This window comes from Cornus florida, unplaced genomic scaffold (genome assembly GCF_030987335.1).
Source record: "Cornus florida cultivar Cherokee Brave unplaced genomic scaffold, ASM3098733v1 CherokeeBrave_3.0.0_Hap2_Chr08, whole genome shotgun sequence".
NCBI lineage: Eukaryota > Viridiplantae > Streptophyta > Magnoliopsida > Cornales > Cornaceae > Cornus > Cornus florida.
This window is the reverse complement of record NW_026775578.1, coordinates 92,957,728-92,983,376: the sequence shown is the minus strand read 5'-3', so window position 1 is coordinate 92,983,376 and position 25,649 is coordinate 92,957,728. Positions and strand designations below refer to the sequence as shown.

The following is a 25,649-nucleotide window of genomic DNA, read 5'->3' as shown; positions in this document are numbered from 1 at the left end:
AAAATAGTCATTTCTGAAAACTACAGATTCGGGTGCCACCGAGCACACCACTGGAAGGACAACGAAAAACTAATCAAGATGGACTCAAGAATCGCATGATTCGGAGTCCGAACGAAGGAGAAACAGCATGACGAAGAAAAACGAGCACTTAAAGCAAAAAGGGTAAACTAGTAATTATCCAGGAAGAACCAGGTGCAACCGAGCACACCGTTGGAAAGACAGCGAAAAATTAGTCAAGTTCAAAAAAAAAATTCACTTGAATCAGAGTCTGGACGAAGGAGAAAAGCCCAAAAGAAGAATTGACGTCGCGGTGGCCCGACGAGGGGCCATGGCGCACACAGCGCCCATGCGCGAGCCCACCGGCGTGCATACCAGCACCCAAAGACATGGCTGGTGGCAGCCCTTGGCTACTGCTACATTTTTTTTTATCTGCCCAGAACTGAGGCTTAAAACGGAGGTCAAGACGAGTTTTTCTGGAAAAATACGAAGAAGAAACCCCCCCTAAAATCGAGTTTTCTACCCGACTTCGTGAACGGAATAAAAAAAAACTCACTGTGAAAACCCCAAAATGTCCCTAGATCAGAACTGAACAAGAGGGTCATAAAGCTGCTAAATGAAAACTGGAAGCTGAAACTTCACGAGGGATTTCCGGTAACAAGACGACATTTTCTGGAAAAACACGAAGAAGAAACCCCCCCTAAAATCATGTTTTCTATTCAACCATGTCAAAAGAAGAAAATAAAACTGATGTAAAAGGTCCATAATGCCCCTAGATCAGAATATGCAAAAAAAAAATGCGAAATGAATTCACAAGAGGCTCAAAACACAAACGATAAGGTTTTGCCCAGAAACTACCATGCATGCAAACGTAACTTACCTATTTAGATGCGCTACAATGGTCTATGGCTTAAAAATATAGCCGATACAAAATCCAACCCCCCAACGGGCAAAAAGGCAAAAATGGACTTGGAATGGAAAACATGGAATCCAAAAACGTAAAATGGAGTCAAATGACCATTTGGTCCTTGGTCACACTTCATACAAGATTAATAAGACCCTATGAAAGAATGAAAATGGAATTCCCACACCCGATGCAACCATGGTGAAGCAATGACTTGCGATTTTTCAAGGTTTTCATAATATGTCATGAAGTTAAAAAGTTGTATAGAATATAATACACATGTCATTGGCCTCTGGCCTCATCTCATACATGTCAAATACATTGAAAGGAGTGCACTTATGTACACATTACATACATGGAATCAAATATACATATTTTGACATATAAGTCTACAAAATGACATTTCATGCTAACATTTGCATGAAATGGAAACTTGAAAGCTACACGACATCCAAGGAATGCTATGCTTCACGAACCAAGTCTTCGTACCTGAATATGCCCCAGTATCGTAGGGGTGAGTAACATAAAGCTACTCATAGGAGATGAGCATGCATCGACCTAGCATTTTACAAATTTATCACCTTAAGGTGAAACATGTTAAAGGGGCTCATGCCACCTAATGTCTATGTCCAAGTGAGACTCGGGGAGCATCCTAAGCTACCTTAGAGTCTAAGCAACAAGAATCATGATATACATACGTGTATGAAACGAATCATGGTTGGGATAATCCAAAGAACACGACAAGAAGAATGCTTGAGCATAGATTAACATGAATTGCATTTTCAATACAATTGAACTAGGTCTAGAGTAATCCATACAACATAACAAAAGCATATTTGAATACAAGTTAACAAAAATCACATTATCCATGCAATTCAACAACAAAAGAGCATGTTATACAATGCAACAAGGTTTAAGTTCTCAAAGCCATCAACTTAGAATCTAAAGCACAAAATAACAGTAGTGGTTCATGCCACCTAACGTCTATGTTATAAATGAATCAATAAGATCAATCCTAAGCTTTATTAGAACGTTAAAACACGATTTTCAATATTGATGCAATTTAACCAGCATTGGAACTTCCAATACAACGCATAAAGCATAATTTCACAAAGTTAACATCCTGTAACTTAAAATGGAACGACAAATAAGAAACAACAAGTTACAACATCATCTAGTTATCAACTTGAAAATGAAATGCGAAATCAAACAAAGTAGATACTTGGACGTCACGCCGGATCAGACCGACAACATAGTTACTTTAGGGTTACTAGCCCATGGGTAACCTCCCTATGTGCGCACTAGACCATATATAGAGGGATTATCCCCCGTACTAGAACCACGTCCTAGCCATAGTCAAACAACGACATCCCCAAGTTTCCAAAATCAACAAGTTGTGTAACAACGCATATATCAACAGGAATATGCAAGATAATCAACTATCTACTAAACACAACCAAATTTGGAAACCTATACAATACATGCTCTAAATCCACAACTAATATGATATGATGAATGTCGAATCTTCAGTGTGCGATTCGTTACACGCTATGCATGAAAGATGTTAAACACGAAGTGTGCAAATCATTACACAAGGCAACAATATATTCAATAAGGAAAACATATTCTCATGAATACAAACATAGCAACTATGTTATCCAATGTTCAAAACATAGCCAAATGAATATACAACAAGTCTAAGTCCATGATTTTAATATAGAAACCACTTCTAAAACACAACTAAATCATGGAGCAAATTGATAGAATTGAAATAGATAAACACAATTAAATTCTATAGATTCCGATTCAATTCCAATTAACCTCAATTTAACACATGTTAAAGGACATGGCAAGGTCATCACCTATATCTATTCTAAAACTTAATTAGGTTGTTAGAACAACAAAGTAGAACTTTAATTAAATCATGCTAATTTAAATCCCAAGGTTCTAAAACAACTTCAAATAGTCCCAAATTAATATATACTAGTAAACAAGTCATGGCCAATACAAATATCAAGTTAAAACCTTAATTAAGCTAATGGGACCACAAAATAAATTTTAATTAATTCTTTTAATTAAAATCTCTTGATTTTCAAACATAACCAAATGCTCTCAAATTAACCTATGTTGGAAAGCATGCCAATAACTAATGTAATATTACATTACAAGTTTATTTCATTCAATTTAATACCATGTGACTTAACCTTTCACTAAAGTTAAATATAAATTAAAAGTTGCAATTCTTATGCAATTAATCCCAATTTAATATATGTGAACAACCACACCAAAGCTTAATTTTCTAGCATGCCACAATTCAATTCCAAGTTGTATATCACCATGAGGATTAAATCTTAAACAATGAATTTAATTAAATGAAAGGTTTCAAAACCTCACCGAATATTCTAAATCAAATATATATGAAGCTATATAACATGTAGATCAAGAATATCAAGTCGGAATTCAAATGGAGTGAATAGTGCACTCGGGGCAAATTAATTAATCAAATTAATTAATAATTACTAATTTTCAAAACACCTCCAATTACTTTCAAATTCAACTATGTTGAAGAGCATGTTAAGGCCTAATGTAATATGCTAACACATATTAATTTTAAGCTAGTTAAGGCCATGTGAATTAATCTTTCACCTAAGATAAATATTAAATAAAATCTTTAATACTTATTCAAATGTTCCAATTTTAATACACGACAATGAGCATATCAAGGGGCAATATAAAATCATGCTACATGTTTAAACCAAGTCATGAGCAACCAGAAAAATTAGATCCCGTACAAGAAAAATAAATAATAAAATCTCTACATTTTATATTAAATCATGCAAACAAGTAGTATAAACATCACAAGCATGCTATATAACAAGAATTTAAACCTAAAACATCCCCTACCTCAATTTGAGATGAAAATCTCAAATGCCATCAAAATGGAACGGCTCCGAATCCGAAGAAACTACTAGGTTTTGTCGGGGACAACGCCGTGAACATAACCCCCATGAAAGCCCCATCAAAATCATAACTTGACCTCAAAACCAAACTCAAGAAATGGTCAAAACTGAATTCTGATAAGAGGGAAAGGTAGAGCACGGCGAGGGGAACAACAAACGTTAAGGCCGAAGACTTTCCATCAAGGAAAAGTGAACCAAAAGAGGAGAGATAAGATGGCAGCACCCCTTGGGCTGCCATGGGAGCTCCAGGTCGTGCATGAAGAGGGGAGAAGATGAAAAATGAAATATCTCACCCCCTTTTATAGAAATCTCAAAAAGTGCCCCGAACGGGCCCTGCTGGGTCCGAAAAAGTAAAATTTGAGCAGACGCGCTCAACTGGCAAAACTTTGTGAACGAAAAAGATTCAAAATGATAAAATATGAATAACGGAAGAAACAGCATCAAAAACTGAGTCCCGAACAGAAAGTTATGCCCAAAACAAGTTTGGCGAAAACTGGGGCCAAAAACCCTGAAACTGGAAAACATCGACTAGGAGGAAATTCCAAGAGTACACAACTCGACGAAATGTCAAAATGAATCCCGTACGAGGATCCAGGCTCAAAACAAGACATTTTGCAATAACTTTCATTAATTGCACAATGGCCCCTCTAAAAAGTGAAAACTGTACTTATGGCCCAAAATGAAAATATCTTCCAAAAATATTTTCTTAAAAACCCCTGAAATAAAATATCTTCAAAAGATATTTATGAAAAACACCCCAAGAAAAGAAAATAATTTCAAAGAACTTTGCATCCATGCCCCTATGGACACCGGGAGCAACCAGAGTACTTTCTTGCAAAAGTAAAGATACGTATTTCGAGGAAACCACTCAAGATGAAGGCACGTGAAGTCAAAAACCAACTCCGAGCATGAGAAGTGAGGTTGTGCCAACAATGTGACAAATGGGGAAAAGACAGAATAGGGAAAAAGACGAAACAGGGAAAAGGACGAAAGACGCATAGTGTCCGAAAAGTGAAAATGCAGAAATGACTCGGTCCTCAAAGGAAGTTGTCAATTCACAAGAAAGAGTCTCAGAAACCAATTCTGAACACTCGAGATGACACTAAGTGACACGAAACAAAGCTCAGAAAAGAAAATTAAAACAAAAAAATTCATTCGTAAAATTTTAAGAAAAAGGAAAGGGAGGTAAATGACCGAGTCGTTACAGGAATACCCCAAGAATATACCTTCATCTGCCTTTGAATCAAATTTCCCCAAACTGTCAATGTGATTAAGTATATAACATTTGCTGCCAAATATTTTGAAGTAGTAAAATGTTGCAGGCCTTCCATACCACAATTCAAAAGGTGTCTTGGCTGAATTTGGTCTAAGAAGAACCCTGTTGATGATGTATACTGCAGTGCTTACAGCTTCAGCCTAAAAATCCTTTGCCAAACCTTTTTCAAGCAACATTGTTCTTCCCATTTCCTGAACTGTCATATTCTTTCTTTCCACAACCCCATTTTATTGAGGTGTAGCCACAACTGAGAATTCTTTCTTAATTCCTTTGTCATCACAGTATTTTTCAAATTCTCTCATAGTGAATTCAGAACCAAAGTTAGACCTAAGTCTTTACAATACAACTTCTTTAATTTTCAACCAAATTGACAAACTTAATGATAAGTGTTTAAATGTTGCACATTTCAGTACCTAAGCTAGGGTATTTTAGTCCTTGCATCTATCTTACTTTCCCGTTTTACTCCTAATTTATGTTTATGTCTATTTCAGGGCAATAGGTTCAAACGGGCTTAAATCGGTCCATTAATGCCTTTTTGTAGACAAGCAAAAAGTTCCAAAACATTCCAGAAGAAATCAGAAAAGTGTCGAGAATGCAGCCAATAATGCACTACATCCGAACGCCAACATCCACGTATATTGACCAATGGTAATGAATTGACATTTTTGCCCTTTGACCTTTATATTGACCAATTTAAATGTTAAAATTACCTTTCTAACCTTTACTTACAAACCAGATCCTTCCTTCTCCCATCTTCTTCGTCTTCTCATCTTGTGTTTCATAACTATTCTTTTGTATTTCAAACAGATATGAACAAACTGTACAATTGTTTCTTAATGTGTTTGGCAAGATTTTTTTTAAATAATATAATAATTTTTGCAGCTTTATATATATATCACACTCCTCTCCATAGCCCGTCGCCCACTGCTGTCATCGCTCTATCTCAGCCGAACTCGCCGTTCCGAGCGAAGTCGCAAGCTCACCGCTACGAGTCATTCACGGCCTAGTCAGCTGACTTCTCCACAGCCGTACCGAGCCCATCATCATCCCGCTAGCTACCATCATCCGAAGCCACAAGCTCACTACCGAACCTGTCCACCGCCGCAGCTCATCGCTGCTGCCACCACTTCACCGCCAAGCATAACCATTATAAGCACTGCCGATTAGTTCCAAGCTTGTCGAATGTTCCCCTTACCGACCGGTCTCTCCACAGCCAACCCCTCCATCGCCTGTCAGACCATCACGACCGAGCCCTCCACCAGCCGATCTCGCCATTGCCGCAAACCACCCCATCGCGGCTGAGTTCATGCCACCGTCCAAAGCCTCCTTACTCGCCGACCCATGCCGCAATCTCATTAGCCGAGCTCTCCACCATCCGAAGCGTCCTTGCTAGCCGGCCCATGCCGCCATCTCCATAACCGAACCATCCACGGCCGAGCTATTTACCGTTGTTCCTCACCGACCTAATCCTTGCGTCGCCATAAACTCTCAGCTCTCTGGTTGTGGATCGAGACAGTACTTGGTATTTGGACATTGAAACAAATTTTTATATATATATATATATATTTGCATAGATGGGTTTATGTATATCGGTTTATAGAGAGAGAAAAGAGAAAGGCAATTAGGTCATTTAATTATTTTTGATATTTTACTATTAAAATTAATCAAATAATGTAGGACAAATTAGACTTTCCACACGTTTTTAGGCTCTGTTTGGCTATCAAATATAACAAGGGGGTGTCTTTGTCCCAAAACAGACTAAGTTTCATTTGTGTGTCCTTTTGACAAATCTCAAGAGGTGTTAATGTACTTTACCCTAAATAAAAAGTACAATACATTGAATCTTTAATTGGTTAAATGTATATTTAATTGATTTGATCAGTAAAAAACAATGAATCTTAATAACTACAACGCATTGAATCTTTAAGACTATTGAGAAACTAAATGTTTAAAAATAAAAATAATAATGTACATAAAATATCTTATTAAATTAATTCCTTATTAATTTATTGCTAAATTAATATATCGCTTAATTAATAAAATTTATGTGGTCCCAACTATTAATCTATAGAGGTTATACTGTAATAAGCTAGTAACTTTACATCTCAAAAAGCAAAAAAAATAATTTTTAAATATACATTATTAGTTATTATTTAATATTAATATATTAAAAAATCACTTTTATATTTTTCGTCCTTGACTCAAATTATAATATTGAGAGGGAGAGAGAGAAAACAAGAGGTGGGTGTAACCTTCTGCTCACTTAGCAAGGGTTGCTCGTAGAGCACAAGAAGAAAGAGCTCCGCCGATTAAGCAAGAGAGAGATGCTCCTGAGATGAGAGGTTGCTACTTTAAATCCGATGGTGTTTTTCGTAGCAGTCCAAGGGGTTGGTTTACTTTTGGGCATGCTTCATTTGCTTTGCTCTTCTTCTTCGGCCACATTTGGCATGGTGCTCGAACCTTGGCAAAGCAGTCGAACCTTGTAAATCTTGGTGGTTTGAGTTTGAAGTGGTGATTTCCGCTTTTCTAATGGAAAAACAGGAATTAGAAAACTTTTCGATTGAAGGTTCTTGAGCGATCAAGTCCCGATAGGGGTAAATAGCTTGTGTTTGTGTGAATCAAGTTTCGTTGTTTCATGTTTGAGAAAGAGAAAAACTGAGTGACTTGTTTGAGTGACCACGGAAGACAGCACATTAGTGTTGAGTTCATACACATTCCTTGCTCAGTCAAGCTATTCTTTCAATAGGAAAAATAGTTGGGTAATTTAATAAAACAAGCTTAGGGGCATTTAGAACATGAAATAATTCTAAATAGTGATTATGAGTGCATTACTTGATTTGTAACTCTTAAAAATAGTTTTTAATTTTGAACTAAAAATAAAAATTGTACAAAAACCTGTTTGGTTTCATTTTTTAAAACTCAATTATAAAAATGCTTGTTTTCAGATAACAGTCTTGAGAACTGATTTTTGGATAACTGTCATTTTCTAAAACTCAATTACAAAAACACTTGTTTTCAGATAACAATCTTGAGAACTGATTTTTGTATGACTGCCATTTTCTAAAACTCAATTATAAAAAAACTTATTTTCAGAGAACAGTCTTGAGAACTGATTTTCGAATAACTGTCATGAAAACTGCTGTTTTCAAAAAACTGTCTTTTATACTTCTTTGAAAATAATTTTTTCTTGAGAACAATTTTCGGAATTAAAAACCAAGACATATGTATTGATCAAAAGATTCAAAACCAATCATCCCATGTAAAAGACAACTACAAACACTATATAAGAAAGCATCTTTTTTGATAAATGTTTATTGATTTGAAAACAGTTTTTGGAACTCTTGAGAACTATTTTCGGATAACTGTTTTTTCTAATTCGCTGGAAACAATTTTCTATGTTCTAAAGTCGCACATGTAATTGATCAAAAGATACAAAACCAATCATCCCTTGCAATAGACAGCTAAACACTATATGAAAAGTCATAGTTCTCAATATAGGTCATGAAGCAACAAGAGGCAATAAGATGCTGCTACCAATTTTATAAGCTTCATCAACAATAATCAGGCCTTTTTTTCCCTACTACTTGTGGTTGGTAATATGAATCTTATGTTTCCATTTCAAATATGAAAAAGTCATAAACTCAATCAAACCAGATGTTACAAAATCCTAAACCCAAATTCAAACACAATTCGGACTAGAGAAGATATTCCTCGTATCAAAGCAAGGATTGCGTATTAAAATTTTCATTTTCATCAATTATTATTATTATTATTATTACAGTATTTGTGTGTGTGTGTGTGTGTGTGTGTGTGTTTTTTTTTTTTTTTTTTTTTTTGTTTTGGGTGGGGGGGCTAGAAACACAAAGTAATATATCATAAGGTATCATCAAAGAAAAAAAAAAAGTGTACATTCCAACTCATGACAACAAAATTTGCAAGACAACCAAACCACCCAAAAAGTAAATATAGCAGAAAAGCTAGTTTCAAATGAATTATCTTCTTAAAAACCTAAAGCCTCAATACCATCAAAACTTTCAAATGAGTATCTTTTTAAGAACCTAAAGCCTCAATACCATCAAAACTTTTCATTGCAGGAATGTTATCACTCATTATCATTTAAGTGGATTTGTAAACAAAAAGAATCAGACCTAAATCCATCCCAGAGAGTTCTTGGCCACCCGTGGCCTCCTTTAATGATCACCGATGCTCTTTATAATATCAGAATCACCTGAAATCCACCAGATATTTACACAATGAAATTAAATAATACCGATATTAAGCACTACCGATATTAAGCACTAACAGAAGTATAAACCATCAACCATTATGATTACCAGGGTCGATTATGCCGAGGCAGCATACTCTGTAGTATTTGCCACATGCAGTTCCCAGGTCGACATTGTCTGAAATAACAAAATAGCATATCAATAACACAACGTACTCCATGAATTATGCGATATTTTCATGACCCAAACACTAGGCAATAAAGGTAAAACCAATAGTACTAGCATAGACTGTAATCCAAACTAACAATCCTTAAAATAAACTTACTGAACCCAGTTCCTTTAATTAATTACCATTGGCACAACAAAAAATTAGGAGAAAAAATATTACAAACTTGCAAGAAATATGACCGACCACAATTTAAACTACATAATTGAAAAATATCATCTGCAAATGCCATACCATGTAGCTACTACTGCAATTTCAACATTTAAAATATGAACACAAATTGCATATAATTATCTTTAGATACAGATGCTTACCAAAAAAAAAAATTATCTTTAGATACAGAGAGAAAGTACGCCACTTGAACCGAATAATTTGAATAGAATGAATTCCACAAAAATTGTTTCCTCTTTGGGTGTAGTTTTAAAACACATTTCTACTGCAGTTCCACATTTCGCTAGGTAATCAATCAGGGAAAAACAAAGGAAAATATATATATATATATTGAGGACGCTAAAGACGGCTTGGGCCAGATCCAACTCACATAACAAAGTATGGGCCTGACAATTGAAAAGGGCCCGATCTTGACGTCCACAAAGCAGACCGGGTGTATTGGACCGATTAAAAAAGGCCTTCCAGGAGGATTCAGGCCCATAACCACTAAACCTTGAGGATAGGCCCAGCAGCGGAAATTAGTGAAAAAGGCTCTGGAGTAATGTAAATGATCTATAAATAGAAAGGAGAAAGGAGAAATAAGGGGAGAAAATTTTTTTGAAGTGTAATGAAATTCTGTCAACTTAGAGAGAGAAAATTCATGCATCTTCAATTGCGCCGTCTGTGGGAAGCGAAGAGGATTGATTAATGATTCATTCAGATTGATTTGATCTAGTAGTATAGCGCTTGAGGACGAAGCCTGATTGTTGAAGGCAGAATTGAGGTCGGTGAAATTGAGACCGGAGAAATCGGCGTTTAATCTATGCAGTTCAGCTTTGTGCTTGTTTTGGAGAGTTGAGCGGTCAAGAGCCGCTGAAATTGCCAAATTTGGCAAGTTCGTTGCCAGAGCAATTCAGATCTGGTTAATTACGTTCAACATTCAGCTGCACTAGAATCCAGATCTAGAGCGTTAGCATTGGCAAAACTCAGATCTGATCAGAAATTTGCGATTGATGACTTTGCTACGATCCGGAATGATGATCGGAGAAGAGAATTCGAATCCAGTAGAGAATAACCAGCAGATGAAGCTTGACGAACTGATGAACATGATCGAGGCATTGAGAAAAGAAAATGCAGAGTTGAGAGCTGGAATGGAGCGACGAGAAGTTCCGGTCACGAAGCGACCACCTCCGGTAGGTGAAAGAGGTGTGCGACCTGATGATGCACATCAAGGTGAGCAAGAAGGAGATAACCGCGTCAATCTCCACCGCGAGGAGGTTAGGATGGAGAATATACCGCCAAACGCTGGTCGAGCCGAAGATCGAGAAGGATCTGTACATCTCAATCCTCATCGTGAGCATATCAGGCAGGATGACAATACAGCCCTCAATCCGCATCAGGAAAGGCACAATCGCAAGCAGGATATGGAGTTTGATTGTCACAAGGTTAATTCATCGTGGTTCACGGAGGAAAGGTCGATCGATCCACCTTATCGGCCTTCAATGGCCACATATGATTATAGGAGTTCGGAAAGAAGATCTACAGACCAAAGAGTTGTCACAAGGTTTGAAAGAGAGAATGAAGCCCTCCGTTCAGCAGCACGGACGGTTGATTCGCCGTTCACCGATGAGATCCTGAATGCTCCGAGCCCGAGGAAGTTTTCCATGCCTATTTTTATTCTATTCGACGGAACGACCGATTCGATTGATCATGTCTATCACATTCAGTTGAAGATGGCACTGAACACAGAAAATGATCCTTTGATGTGAAAGTGTTTTCCTACAAGCTTAGCTGGACCGGTGCTCAATTGGTTTAAGAACCTACCGAGGGGCTCGGTAGACAGCTTCCGTAGCTTGTGTGATCGATTCATAAGCCAATACTATGGGAATAAGCGTCCGGCAAAAGATATCTCCAGCTTGTTCACCATGAAACAACATAACGACGAGCGTCTCCAAGCTTTCCTTACTAGGTTTAACCTAACCAAGAGCATGGTGATAGAGTGCCATCCTTCCACAGCAGTTCAGGCGTTCAAGTTAGCTATGACCTGAGGGACACCGTTCCATACCAGTCTGGTGGTAAACATGCCGAAGACCATGGACGAGCTGAATGAGAGGGCTGATGGTTTCGTACGCCTGGAAGAGGAAGAAGCAGCTAACGCTAGGAAGACATCCATCATCTCCACGGAAGAGAAGTCCAAAGCAAAAATACGGCAGAAGCAAGCTCCTACGCAACGTCAGACCTTCTGGAAGGCAGAGAAGAGGCCTAGAGAGGATGACCTGATTACTCCACTCAAAGTTACACTCGCAAGGCTATACCAAGAAAACAAAGATAAGTTTCGCCCTCCCTTACCAATTAGACAACCGCTTGAGTAGCGGGATCAATCCAAACATTGTGCTTTTCATAGTGATTTTGGTCATCAGACTAATGACTGCAGGAACTTAAGGAGACAAGTGGAGATGCTGATCGCTAGGGGAGAGTTTGCAGGGTATGTTCAAGGACCGGCGCAAGAGCAAAGTCGTCCAGCTGAGCAGGTCAAGAGAAACCAAAAATTGAACCACCATAACGCTCAGCCTGTACGAATTATCAACACAATCCATGGCCGACCCGAGCAAACCGTAGAATCTAAGGAATTGCTCCGAACACGCCTCTGCCAAGCGCAAATGAAGAGGCGGGTAGGCAATGTCAACACACTGCACCAACAGAGTTCGGCCATGCAGATACGGTTCGATAGGACAGACCTGATGCGAGTTCAGATTCCGCATGAGGATCCCTTGGTTGTCAATCTGACAATGGCAAAATGCTTAGTACGCAGAGTGTTTGTCGATCCGAGTAGCAGTGCGAATATCATGCCTAGAGTCACTTTTGATCGGCTTGAAATTAAGCCAGAGGAGCTCAAGTCTACTGGAAATCTGTTGTTGGGGTTTGATGGCAAACGAGTCGAACCGATCGGCACACTGGAATTGGTGGTCCGAGCAACTGAGAGGGACTTGGTCGAAAGTTTTGTCGTGGTGGAGATCTATCCCTCGTACAATTTGTTGATGGGGAGAGGATGGATCCATAGGGTATAAGGAGTCCCCTCAACCCTACACCAAGTGATGAGGTGCCTAAGCCCGGACGAGAACAAGGTGATTGACATCCATGGGGATCAGGTTGCGGCAAAGGAATGCTATTCAGTGACCCTAAGGGCCGCAGGCAAGGGCAAGGCTCCCATCCAATCAGTTGATGCCCAATAGCAATTACAGGCACCTCCCTCGGCGTGAGCAGGGAGGAGGAGTCCATGATGCTGACCGAAAAGCCTCTGGATGAAGTTCAAATTGATCATTTAAGGCCAGACCGAACCACAAAAGTAGGATCGCGACTTTCAGATGAGGAAAAACGCCAGTTAATTGAGTTCCTTTCTCAAAATGCAGATGTGTTCACTTAGAGCCATTCAGACATGCCGGGGATCGACCCTTCTATCTCTTGTCACTCCCTTAATGTTGATCCGAACGTTAGGCCTGTGAAGCAGAAGCAGAGGAGGTTCGCCCCGGAACGCAACCAGATCATCGCTGAGGAGGTAAACCGATTGTTGGGGGCTGGGTTCATTCGAGAAGTACAATACCCGAGCTGGTTGTCAAATGTGATTGTAGTACAGAAGAAGAATGGAAAATGGAGAGTTTGTATTGACTTCACCAATCTAAATAAGGCCTGCCCGAAGGATAGCTTTCCACTTCCGAAGATTGATCAAATGGTGGACGCTACAACAGGATATGAGCGGTTAACTTTTCTTGATGCTTATTCAGACTATAATCAAATTCCTATGGATCCGAACGATGAAGAAAAGACCTCTTTTATCACCGAACGAGGGATCTATTGTTACAAGGTCATGCCGTTCGGATTGAAAAATGTTGGGGCTACGTACCAAAGGTTGGTTAGCAAAATTTTTAAAGAGCAAATGGGCGAAATAGTGGAGGCATACATTGACGATATGGTGGTAAAGAGCAAGCAGAAGGGACATCACTTGAAACATTTGCAGGAAGTGTTTAATGTATTAAGAAGGTATGGAAAGAGGTTAAATCCAACAAAGTGCTCGTTCGGTGTGGGATCAGGGCAATTCCTTGGCCATGTGGTCAACAACAAAGGGATTGAGATCAGCCCAACCCAAGCAGAAGCCCTGCTTAACAATACAGAACTGTGCACTATTAAGGAAGTTCAGGCTCTTACCGGGCGTATAGCGGCATTGAGTCGGTTTATTTCCAAGTTATCTGATCGGTGCAAACCATTTTTTGATATAATCAGAGGTCACGGAAAGCAGTCTTGGGGGAATGAGCAGAGGCAGGCACTGACCAATCTGAAGGAATATATGCGGAACCCACCAGTTTTGAGTGCCCCAGAGCCAGGTGAAAAACTCTTCTTATACCTCGAAGTGTCTAGCGTTTCAACCAGCGGTGTTCTGATCCGGTATGCTGAGGGTAAGTAGTTCTCAGTCTTTTATGTAAGCAAAACATTGGCCGAGCCAGAGTGAAGATATTCAAAGGCCGAACGGGTGATCTTGTCCTTGGTGAACACAAAAAGGAAGCTCAGGCACTATTTTGAATCCCATCCAATAGTCGTTCTGACCACATTTCCCATAAGAGTGATCCTACATAAGCCCAATCTGTCCGGACGAATGATGAAGTGGGCGATAGAGTTAAGCTCTTTTGATATCACATATGAACCCCGAATGGCCATCAAAGGGCAAGCAGCGGCTGATTTCTTGCTAGAGTGTGATGTGGAAGAGCCCGAGGCCTACTTAGAAGAATCCTCATGGAAGCTCTTCGTTGATGGCTCCTCAAATCAAATGGGGGCAGGAATCAGGGTCAAACTGCAAACGCCAGAGGGCACTGCGCTCAACCAAGCAATCAAGCTTGAGTTTAGGGCAACCAACAATGAAGCAGAGTATAAAGCGCTATTAGCTGGTTTAAGGTTGGCCAAGGAACTAAAAATCAAAAATTTAGTCGCTTTCAGTGACTCGCAACTGATCATTCGGCAAGTGACTGGGGAGTATGGTACCAAAGATGAGACTATGGAAGCATACCATTCAGCCGTTATGCACGAGGCCAGAAATTTCGATCAGATCGAGTTCACACAAGTGCCGCGGGAGCACAATGAAGATGCCGACCGTTTGGCCTGCAGTGCATCAAGCTCGGGTGAGACATTGGCAAGGGTGATTCCAGTTGGTGTGCTACGCCAACCATCTATATTAAATCATCAAGTTCGGACCCATGGCAGGTAAACGCCATACCATATGAGCCAAGCTGGATAGATCCAATTATGGCATATATCCGAGATGGTGTTTTGCCTGAACGAAGGGATGAAGCAAGGAGGGTCAAATCGAATGCTGCAAAGTATGCCGTGGTACACGACCAATTGTACAGGTGGTCTTATTTAGGACCTTATCTAAAGTGTGTAACCCCTGCAGAAGCTCAGTAAATACTGCGAACCATTCATGAAGGCGTGTGTGGCAATCATTCAGGGGGGAGATCCCTAGCGCACAAAGCAATGACACAAGGGTACTTCTGGCCGAACATGTCACAGGACGCGGAAGAATTTTCGAGAAGATGCGATAAGTGCCAACGGTATGAACCCCTGATCCACCAACCACCAGAAGACTTGCACGTAATGGCCAAACCATGGCCTTTTGCGAAATGGGGAATGGATGTGGTTGGCCCGTTACCAACCGCCAGGTCACAAAATAAGTATGTTCTGCTTGCAACAAATTACTTCACCAAATGGGTAGAGGCAGAACTGTACCCTAGTGTCACTCAAACTCACGTGAGGCGTTTCATTTGGAGTAATATCATTTGTCGGTTTGGTGTACCGAGGTCAATCGTCATGGACAATGGGACAAACCTCGATAGCAAGAAGGTGAGAGAGTTGCTAGAAGAATATGGAATCAATCAGAAGTTAGCAGTGGTCAGCCATCCACAGGCGAATGGTGAGGCTGAGATCACAAATAGAATGATCTTCGCTTGCATAAAGAAGAAGCTTGAAGATGAGAAAGGGAAGTGGTTGGATGAACTCCCGAACGTTCTGTGGGCATACAGAACAACACCGAGGCGACCGACCGGGGAAAGTCCGTTCGCTATGGCGTATGGTACCGAGGCAGTAATACCGGTGGAGCATCAAGTTCCCACTGTTCGAAGCCTGGCATGGAATCAGGAGCAGAATGATCATATGCTGAGGTTTAACCTCAATTTGCTTGAGGAAAAGAGGAATGCTGCGGCGGTAAGGCTTGCGTCATATCACCTTGGGAAGGACCGTATAGAATTGCGAAAGTTGTAGGAAATGGGGCATATATGTTAGAAACTATGGCTGGAAGGCTGGTAAACAAGCCTTGAAATGCCACATCTTTGAAAAGGTATTATCAATGAAAATAAATTGGTGTTTTAAGCAATATTTACTTTAGAATGTATAATTGCAAATTGACAAAACCTCGAAAGATTGGTAGAAGCATTGCCTGCTTGAACGCCAAACACTTGCCAAAAAGCAAAAGGCCAAGTGGTAAGTGGCGTTCAAGCCGAGCGCCAGGCACTTGTGCAAGGAAGTGATAGCTGGCATTACGAGCCGAACACCAAACACTTGCCAAAAAGCAAAAGGCCAAGTGGCAAGTGGCAAGTGGCGTTCAAGCCGAGCACCAGGCACTTGTGCAAGGAAAGTGGCAACTGGCATTACGAGCCGAACGCCAAACACTTGCCAAAAAGCAAAAAGCTAAGTGGCAAGTGGCGTTCAAGTCGAGCGCCAGGCACTTACGCAAGAAAAGTGGCAGCTGACACTACGAGCCGAACGCCAAACACTTGCCAAAAAGCAAAAAGCCAAGTGGCAAGTGGCGTTCAAGCCGAGCGCCAGGCACTTATGCAAGGAAAGTGGCAGCTGGCACTAGGAGCCGATCGCCAAACACTTGCCAATCAGTAATAGGCAAAGGATGCAAAATAAAGTGGCAACTCATTCATACAAACAATTATTGACAAACGATGCAAAGTTTGAAATCATGAGTAATAGAAATCATCATTTTCATTTATAAGGAGCTATGAAAGTTACAAAAAGATGATAAAAAGAAAATACAAGTGCAATCAAGCTGTGCTCATCTCCTCATTGACCCGCTCAGCCTCATCAACTCGCTCAGCTTCAGCGATCCCCTCGGGGTTGCTGGCGTTCCTTTCCCCATCAGTGGCTGCAGCATCACTGTGAGGAGGGGAATCCAACTGGATCACTGTTTCATTCTGCAGGGTTCCACCCTCGGCAATGGTTGCGGATGGAACCACGATGGACAAAGGATTCTGCAAGGTTCCATCCTCGGCAGTAGTTGCAGATGGAACCATGACAGATAAAGGAGGAGCATTCAAAGGTGGAGAAGGGGGGCAGGAATGACCCCAGAAGATGCAATCTCCTGGCATTCATCAAAGATGCGCTCGGCAGGAGAAGAGTTTGGGTCAGTATAGATTCCTAGAGGATCGATGATGCGTTCATTGTCAATGTCATCCGGAGTGGAACCGGTCTGACCCTCAGTAGGAAGACGGTTATTATAACCCTCTCTGAATCCTTCAGCGTACCTCAGGGCACCGATTCTGGAGAAGCGACCATGCAGGGCTGCTACCCCACTGTTAACCTTCCCAATAACGCCGAGCAAGGCATTGCGCTCATCTAGAGCCCTCTTCTCAAAGGCCATGCGCTCCGCCTGTTCGTCGTGAAGCAAGCGTTGAAGGTTGTCCCTCTCGGCCTTGAGCGACTCACGCTCGGTCTGCCAAATACTCTTCTCAAGCTGAAGGGCATTTTTCTCATCCTGAAGGGAGTCTGCCTCCTTCTTCAAACCATCCCTCTCAGTCTCAACCTTGTTCAGTTGCACCATGAGTTCAACATTCTTGGTGCTGATGATCTGGTTCTCCTTATGACCTACCTCAACGTCTTTGGCAAACTTTTGTGCCTTAACGTTGGAAGCCTCAACATGTTTTTGCATGGCCATCATGCCAAACAGAGTCTGCAAAACGATACATGAATACTAATTAAGCCGAATGTATGTTCAGAGAAATTGTAAAATGAAGATATTTCTGAGGTGATTAAGACCTGGGTAGGAAATTACCTCCATAGCGGCCAAAGGAAAACGGCTGAACACTTCTTTCTAAGAAAGAGCTTTGGCAACCTCAACATCTTTGGGGGACCACATGTTCTTGTAGTAGGCCATGGCGGTTAGGCCATCTTTGAACATGGTGTCGCTCGTTTTAATAACCAATCCATCCGTTCGGACGAATCGAGGAGTCCATGGAGCCTCACCAGAGGCAGAAGCAGTGGTCGTGCTAGTTCCAGAAGGTGCGACCGGTCTGATCTGGGGGGGAATGGGCACGTTCAGTCCTGAAGTCCGAACCCTCCTCGTCAGGGGTTGATCATCAAGATTGCCCTCACTGTCAGCTTGGGGCCTTTTTCCTCGCTCTTTATCTTGAGCGGGTGCAATGGGGGCAGAGGGGCCCCAAGTCCGAGGAGCGGTGCTCGGATTGACAGAAGGAACATTGATGATTGGATTAGTGTTTATTGCATTTGGAGTTGTGCTGGAGGTGGTAGCAGAGGACGATGCTGAGGCTGGAGAGGAAGAAGCTGCAGGAGTCGTCACAGCCCTGGGAGGAGCCTTCTTCCTACTGAAGGAAGGGAACTGGAGTTGACTCATTGTAGAACCGAGGACTGAAATGTCACTAAGATTTTCAGAAGTGAGAAGCTCCGAACAAGAGGGGACGTTGCTCAGCACATGTTCCTTCAAATATGTGATCCTATCCCTGCAAATGCTTAACTGAGTTCATTATCCAAATTGATACCCAGAGAATTGCAAAGAAAAGAACAAAAACGGGAATGAAAATTTCACAAGGGCAGTCAGCCTTATGAGTCTTGAACTTCTTATAAGAAGAGACTGAACATTCGCCAAAGGCGTTCAGGATAGGATAGTCATTGGCTGCTGGAGCAAACCAAGCTGCCCGAACCCCAACGATGCCTCTTTTCCACCCTTTTTCAGATTTAAGTTTGTCCGTACAGATGGACATCTTCTCGACCGGATAGAAATGATAGTAAGCCTCATCCAACCTAATCTTGCTAACTTTGTAACAAAGGAGAAGATCGATTAAATCAAGATCCAAACCTCTGTCACGATTCAGAAGCAACAGAATGGATAGAACCCTAAAAAAGTTGGGGTTGACTTGAAGAGGAGAAATCTTCAACCTATTGAATACATAACAAAAGAAAGGATGCAGAGGGAATCTGATAATATTTAAATGATGGAGGCAAAATAAGGTTTCACCGGGAAGAAGGCCTTCACCAGTTCTGATATTTACATTTGCGGGGCATTCCCTAACATGAATATTGCTGGGAAGGTGGAGCTTCATGCGAAGAACATCTAGATCGATAGGCATGGTGAAAGATACTATGAGCCTTGACAAAGAATGCAAAGATTTTAAGGGGAGAAGGGCAACAAGACTAACTTCAGAGAATATCGCAAGGAAACTGAGGATGAAGAATCTTTCACAAGACTCGCCGGAGAAGATGCGATTTGACCAGTAAAGATGACGTTCGCCTTGGGAAAGTGGATTGAATTGATTGACAACAAGATGTGAGAGATGCGACAGGAAAAGCTTTGGTCATGGAAGAAGGGTATTTAAAGGGAAAGTGGTCCCATTGGCCGAGACGTCAGGAAGTTAAAGGGATTCAAATTTCAAAAAGGGCATTAATTCCGAGGCGGACCACTCGGTGCCCCATACAATCGTCTTGAGCTGTCAAATCATCATAAGCCGTCAGGTCATCATTGAATCTTTAAATAATCACACCCTAATTAATGAGAGAATGGTTATGGGGGCAGTTGAGGACGCTAAAGGCGGCTTGGGCCAGATCTAACTCACATAACGAAGTATGGGCCTGACAATTGACAAGGGCCCGATCTTGACGTCCACAAAGCAGACCGGGTGTATTGGACCAATTAAAAAAGGCCTTCCAGGAGGATTCAGGCCCATAACCACTGAACCTTGAGGATAGGCCCAGTAGCGGAAATTAGTGAAGAAGGCTCTGGAGTAATGTAAAAGATCTATAAATAGAAAGGAGGAATAAGGGCAGAAAAAATTTTTGAAGTGTAATGAAATTCTGTCAACTTAGAGAGAGAAAATTCATGCATCTTCATATATGAAATCGATTCAATCCCACCCTTGTTAAGCCCCCCAGTCTTCCAAGTCCGTGCCTTTCAGTGATGAGCAACTAAAGGAGATTTTTCAGGTAACCATTGAGAAGTTGTGTTATATTTCCGACCACTGCTACAGAAAATTATTCCGATGCTTCAAACTATTGCAGACGTCAAGTCATGCTTGGTAATGCTTGATTTGGATTGTAATTAATTAATTGTTGAGATACTTGGACACTTTTTAAGGGGAATAAGGTATTATCACTCAGATAGCGTCTTTTCATCCACGGAGAAAATTATGACTCTTGTACCGGAAAAAAACGACCATATCTCGGTGGAGCTACTTCACCCTCTTCTAACTAGTGTTAAGCAGAGAAATCAGACTATTCCACCTCAATCTTACAAGTTAGGAGAAAAAGCACTATATAATTGTGCTAAAATTCTTAAGCCTTGTCTTTCAAAAGATCTACAATCTATGAACATTTTGCGCACCAATTTTGCGGAAGTAGTCGCTTCTATTTGTCAAGATGCATCTAAAAAATAGTATTTTGAAAGAAGTCACATATCTCCTGTGTTGGCAAAAGAAGAAAAAAGAGATAACTAATGAAGTTCCCTATGTCACATCAGAGGAAGTGTTGGGTTCTCCACTAACTAAATGCACTAATTTAAATAAAATTAAAGATGTGACAGTTAAGGAGCATCAAGCTAAATTATCACCATAAATGGTGAGCAACACACAATTGCCTTAATTCCAAGATCACATTTATCTAATGTCGCACATAATCTCACACATCCTAGGGAACTTGTTCAACTTAGTCAACCAAATGATGAGTTTACATAAAACCAGTTCATTCATGATAGCCTCAAAGAGGTGGTGAAACATCATGAGTCATCCACTTCCATTGTGTCAAATAGGGATGTCAAGTACCATAGTCATTTTTAGAAGAAACTTTGGACAATTTTAGGGACAAATCTAAAATATCCTTTTGCATCTTGTCCTTGAAGTAATTGGAAAAATGAGATTGTTAACAACCGTCTAGGAAAGTTGATTAGTTTTCTTGTTAAAGCGCACTGGGACACTTGGAACTTGTTTTTGCCTATTATGGAGTACGTTTATGATAGTTTGACCAATCAGTATACTGGTAGTTGTTCTTTCAAGATTATTTATATTCCATTTCCATGATCATGTCCCCTCACCTCCATATATGTATTCACTTGAATTTCTTGATTCCTTAGTTTAGCTTGTCCATGATTTCACGTCGATATGTGACAAGGAATTATCTTGAGTAAAAAGAATTATGAACTTAGTGCATATGCTCATCATAGGAATCTTGAATTAATTGACGGGGATTATGTTATGATTCATGCACTACCACATTCTTATCCTAAGAACCCTTCCAAATAAAATATGCCCAAATTGTTCGACTTTTCCACATCATTCATAAATCAAGACCTAATGCATATTTCTTTGATTGGTCATTGGATGTGAGTACAAATTCAATTTTTGAGGTGAAGTATTTATTATATGACCGAGGCACCTTTGAGCCTCCTATTTTATTGGCATGTGATGCTACAGATGGAGTTACATATTCCTCAGCACCAGCATTAGTTTTGTACTTTCAATCGCATTATTTGAATTAGACTGAGGATATTTTTTATTGTCAGAGTGATGCATGTTACCTTGGAGATATTCAGTATTACCTTGTTCGATGGAAAGGTTATCCAGCTTCAGATATTACTCGGAGTGTTGACTCATACTTTTTGGAACTGTGCTTATGCAATTACTGTCCAGAGGAGAGTTCTTAGCCGGGAGAGATTGATAGAGAACCAAACATGACCTTAAAGATTGAAGTGCATGTGTGTCGCCTCTATTATAATAATGTTTTTATTTTAAGATATTTTAGTAATATAGTATTTTAGGGTTTTACTTTTGGTATCAGACTATCAGAGTTTGATTAGGGCTTTTCCTTGTGCCAATTTATATGGGTGGTTGATACATTGTGAGAGTCTAAGGGCCCTATTTGGCCTTGTGTAGCCTTTTAGGGACGCGTCCCCCTTTTGAACGCTTTCAATATAATATTTACATATAAAAAATTTATATACATTGTAAAGGCACATTTTCATGTATATTGATTACTGAGATCTTCCCTTTATATTATTCTTCTGTCTTTCTCCCTTCTTCTTCATCCTGCATTAGTTAGCTTTGGGACAATGTTCTTTAACACGATTACAACTAACATATATCTCTTCTAACCCACATAGGTAATCAAGTTGGCAAAAGCAACGGGTCCAGAATTAGGCATCTCAATGTCGACACTTCATGGCCTGGTTCAAGTGGTTTGTGGCAATTGCAGACATCACCAACTATTAGACTAAAAACAACTCGTTCTAAGCAGAAATAAAATTTTCTTAACATTTCAGTGTAATCTCTCACTCATAGGTTGTAATTCCTTGCATTTCAGACTTATCCTTCACATAAAGCCCTGCCTCTTTTATTCTTTTTCTTGTGGGATCCAAAACTGATTTAGATCTGTAAATCAGTCCATCAGATACTGTCTTAAGAATCAGAAACAGAACAAAATTAGGGTTCCCTTTTCTTCAGTTTGCTTCTGCCTCTACATCTCGAAAAGAGCAACTCTTCCTCTCTATTCCACTCAATTACAGAATTTCCAGATAAATGTACTTCAGTACTTGTAATAAGCCAACTTCTAGTCTCTTTCACTTGTCCAGCTTCGCAATGATGCCTATATCTTCAAAAAAAAAAATCTTTTTCCCCACTAAATTTTGTTCGACTAGTGTTTTCATTTCATGCACATGCTACAGCACTAAAGAAAACCAAAGTACAAAAATACCATTTGGTATTCTGTTTGTTTCAATTTGACCTTTCAAAGAAAAAAATTTAATCAGAAGTTTTCTTTTCAGAAGTAGTAGCTTCTTAGATTACAAAAACAGCCCATTTGAGGATTCAATATTTGTATGAGCGAGACTCGGGAAAATATGCATAACAATTTGGAGATCATTCAAGAATTAAGGCAATGAATTTAAAGAAGAAAAATGCACTGCCATTACATGATTATTATGATAAATTGACATTTTTTTTGATAACTAGAAACAATAAGAAGCTGCTATCAGGTTTCTGGAACAACATAGAATGTATAGTGTTATGATGTGCCAAGTTTTCTAACTTTAAGTCTACTTTACCAGCTTTAAAATGAGAGAAAAGAGTCCTAAAAGAAAAGCGAGTGGAACATGTTGCCCATTGTTGTTGCAATTGAAATTTACATGACATATAAATTAATTGCAGTTCCCTTATTTCTATAGTCTTAACAAGATGCATATGCAGCATGGTTTGTCATATGAAACTCCAAATGCTGATAAAAAGATCAATAAATCAAAAATGTCACTAGCTGAATAATATATTATTTCAAATTTACATAAGCAAATGCATGGTATGTATGAACCATGTAAAACAATACAACATATAAAAAATAAATTGTAACACACACAGAAGATCAAATTGGGAGCAGTGAGTAACTTAGGACCAGGGGGTTAAGATCATTTAAAGTACTTGTACTTGAACTATTTGTTATAAGGTATAAACTTTTACTGAATGCTGATTAATAAAAAATTTAGTCCAACATAACAGGAAAGCTTAAGGAAATAGATATATAAACATATTTATATGTTGAGAACACATTGAGAATGTACAAACAGCTATATGACAGCAGTACAATAATACAGATACAAAGTGTCATGGATATAAATTTAAACAATAAAACGGAGTCAAAAACTCACTTCCATTATAGTGGTGAACTCCAACCTTTGACAACATAGCATAATATTCTATCTCGGACTTCCTAAGAGGAGGACAGTTGTTGGCAATGATAATTAATTTTCCTGTAAACACATGATGAAATGATTTACCATCAATTTGCAATAAAATTCACATATCATGAACTTTAATCCATTCTGGTTTGCCATTTCTGGTCTACTTTTCTTGCCTTGGAGAGAGAAATAGAGCAATCTTTTGCTATCATCAGGATCAAAATAAGCAATTTTAGTTTATTAGAACATTTCAAAATCATGACACTGAAAATAAGGTCATATTTTAATTTATCCCACCCATAACACATTTTGGGCTACTATCACAATATATATTGCCTAATGCATAAAAATATATAAAATCGAGAACACCATATTATTGTTGGCAAAAAAAGGCGCAACAATATGGCATACAACTACCATGCAACCGTTTATTAAGATACAAAATCTGGCCAATAGATTTCAGCCCAGTTCACATCACAGGTGCTATAGTGCAGACAAAAAAAGTCGAATCAAAATATCCAGACATACTTTGAATTAACAATAAAACAAATTTTATGGGGAAAAAATTAATCAAGAATATAGATTACACATATAAATACAAAAAACTACCTTTGGAGCTCCTGAGAGACTTAAGAACAGTTTTGTAGCCCAAAGTATACTTTCCACTCTTCATAACCAGAGCGAGCCTATTGTTAATGCTCTCATGAGTCTTCTTCTGAATTCATTGAAAAGAATTAAATGTTAACCAGCTATAAAACATACCTCTATTCGATCCCAAAAAACTACAAAATAAATAATAAATTAAAATTTCTTAACCAATTAGTTGGCATTTTGGACGGAAATTTTTTTTTTCTTCAAATCAAAATGATTATGGCAAAATTCTTAAACCTTATTTTCTTCATATACATTCCCTCAGCAGACGAAAACAGGCCCGTGAGATTCAAATCGAATATAGACGCATTTTGTGTATATATATATATATACATAGATACATAAACATATAGAGAGAAAACATATAGAGAGAGAGAATATTACAGTTTTCTTTGCAGCAACCATTGTGGTGGATTGCCGAGTAAGGAGAGCAATGCAGAACCAAAATTGTGGACGACGGCGGCGAAGACTTCCTGAAATGCATGAAGAGAGTTAATCCATAAACGAGGGAGCCATTTAGGGTTTGGATAACTTTCTGTATTCCCGGGTTTTGACCGGGTTGATGGTTATCGATCCTCCACCATGATATATGGGTGTGGATCATTTTTATTTCTTTTCGAAATAGTAATGATATTTTGTGAGGACGAATTGTCAAAAAAAAAAAAAAAAAAAAAAAAAAAAAAAAAAAAAAAAAAAAAACTCCCCTTTTGAATACTCTTAGCAAAAAAACCCCTCAAGTATCACGAGGGAGTCATTTTTATCTACTTTTGTTTGAGTGATTGTGTGAAGAATTTTTTTGGACCAAATTACCCCTTAATAGAATATTCTTTAAAAAATTTATTTATTTTTCTCTTTCTCTTCGTCTCTCTCTCCGTCAAGAAAGCCTTCCCAAAATTCAGACAATTTATAATCAACCTTTTTGAAAGTTTGGTATTGTTTAAATGACTTAGATAAATGAAAATGCCCCAAAATTATACAAAATTCATACTGCACATATATATTGATTATTGAATACGATGGGCCTTGCCCCTGTGTCTGCAACTTAAAGCACTAACAATTCTTAGGGAAACAAGAGCATTGTAGCTCTAAACTAGCAATACAAGATAGATTGAATACAAAGATAATGCATTTAAGAAAGTCTAAACTGGGTTTGGTGCTTTCTCTAAGCCACAACTCCGAACAATAGGTAAAGCGTGGAAACTGATTTCTCTCTCTTGACGTTTTGCACACATAAAAATTATATCATGTTGTTTCATTAGTTGAAGATGC

The 25,649-nt window shown here is 39.3% G+C and overlaps 1 protein-coding gene across 1 annotated transcript; it reads right to left on the bottom strand.

Moving 5' to 3' along the window:
* Positions 1–8,990: 8,990 nt before the first annotated feature.
* Positions 8,991–24,968, bottom strand: LOC132268270 (large ribosomal subunit protein eL30). Its single transcript, XM_059769099.1, has 5 exons — positions 24,765–24,968; positions 24,339–24,444; positions 23,700–23,801; positions 9,472–9,540; positions 8,991–9,365 (listed from the first exon to the last, which is right to left on the bottom strand). The coding sequence occupies exons 1-5, from the start codon at positions 24,783–24,785 to the stop codon at positions 9,328–9,330; spliced, it is 336 nt and encodes a 111-aa protein (XP_059625082.1). The 5' UTR covers positions 24,786–24,968; the 3' UTR covers positions 8,991–9,327.
* Between the last annotated feature and the right edge of the window lie 681 nt (positions 24,969–25,649).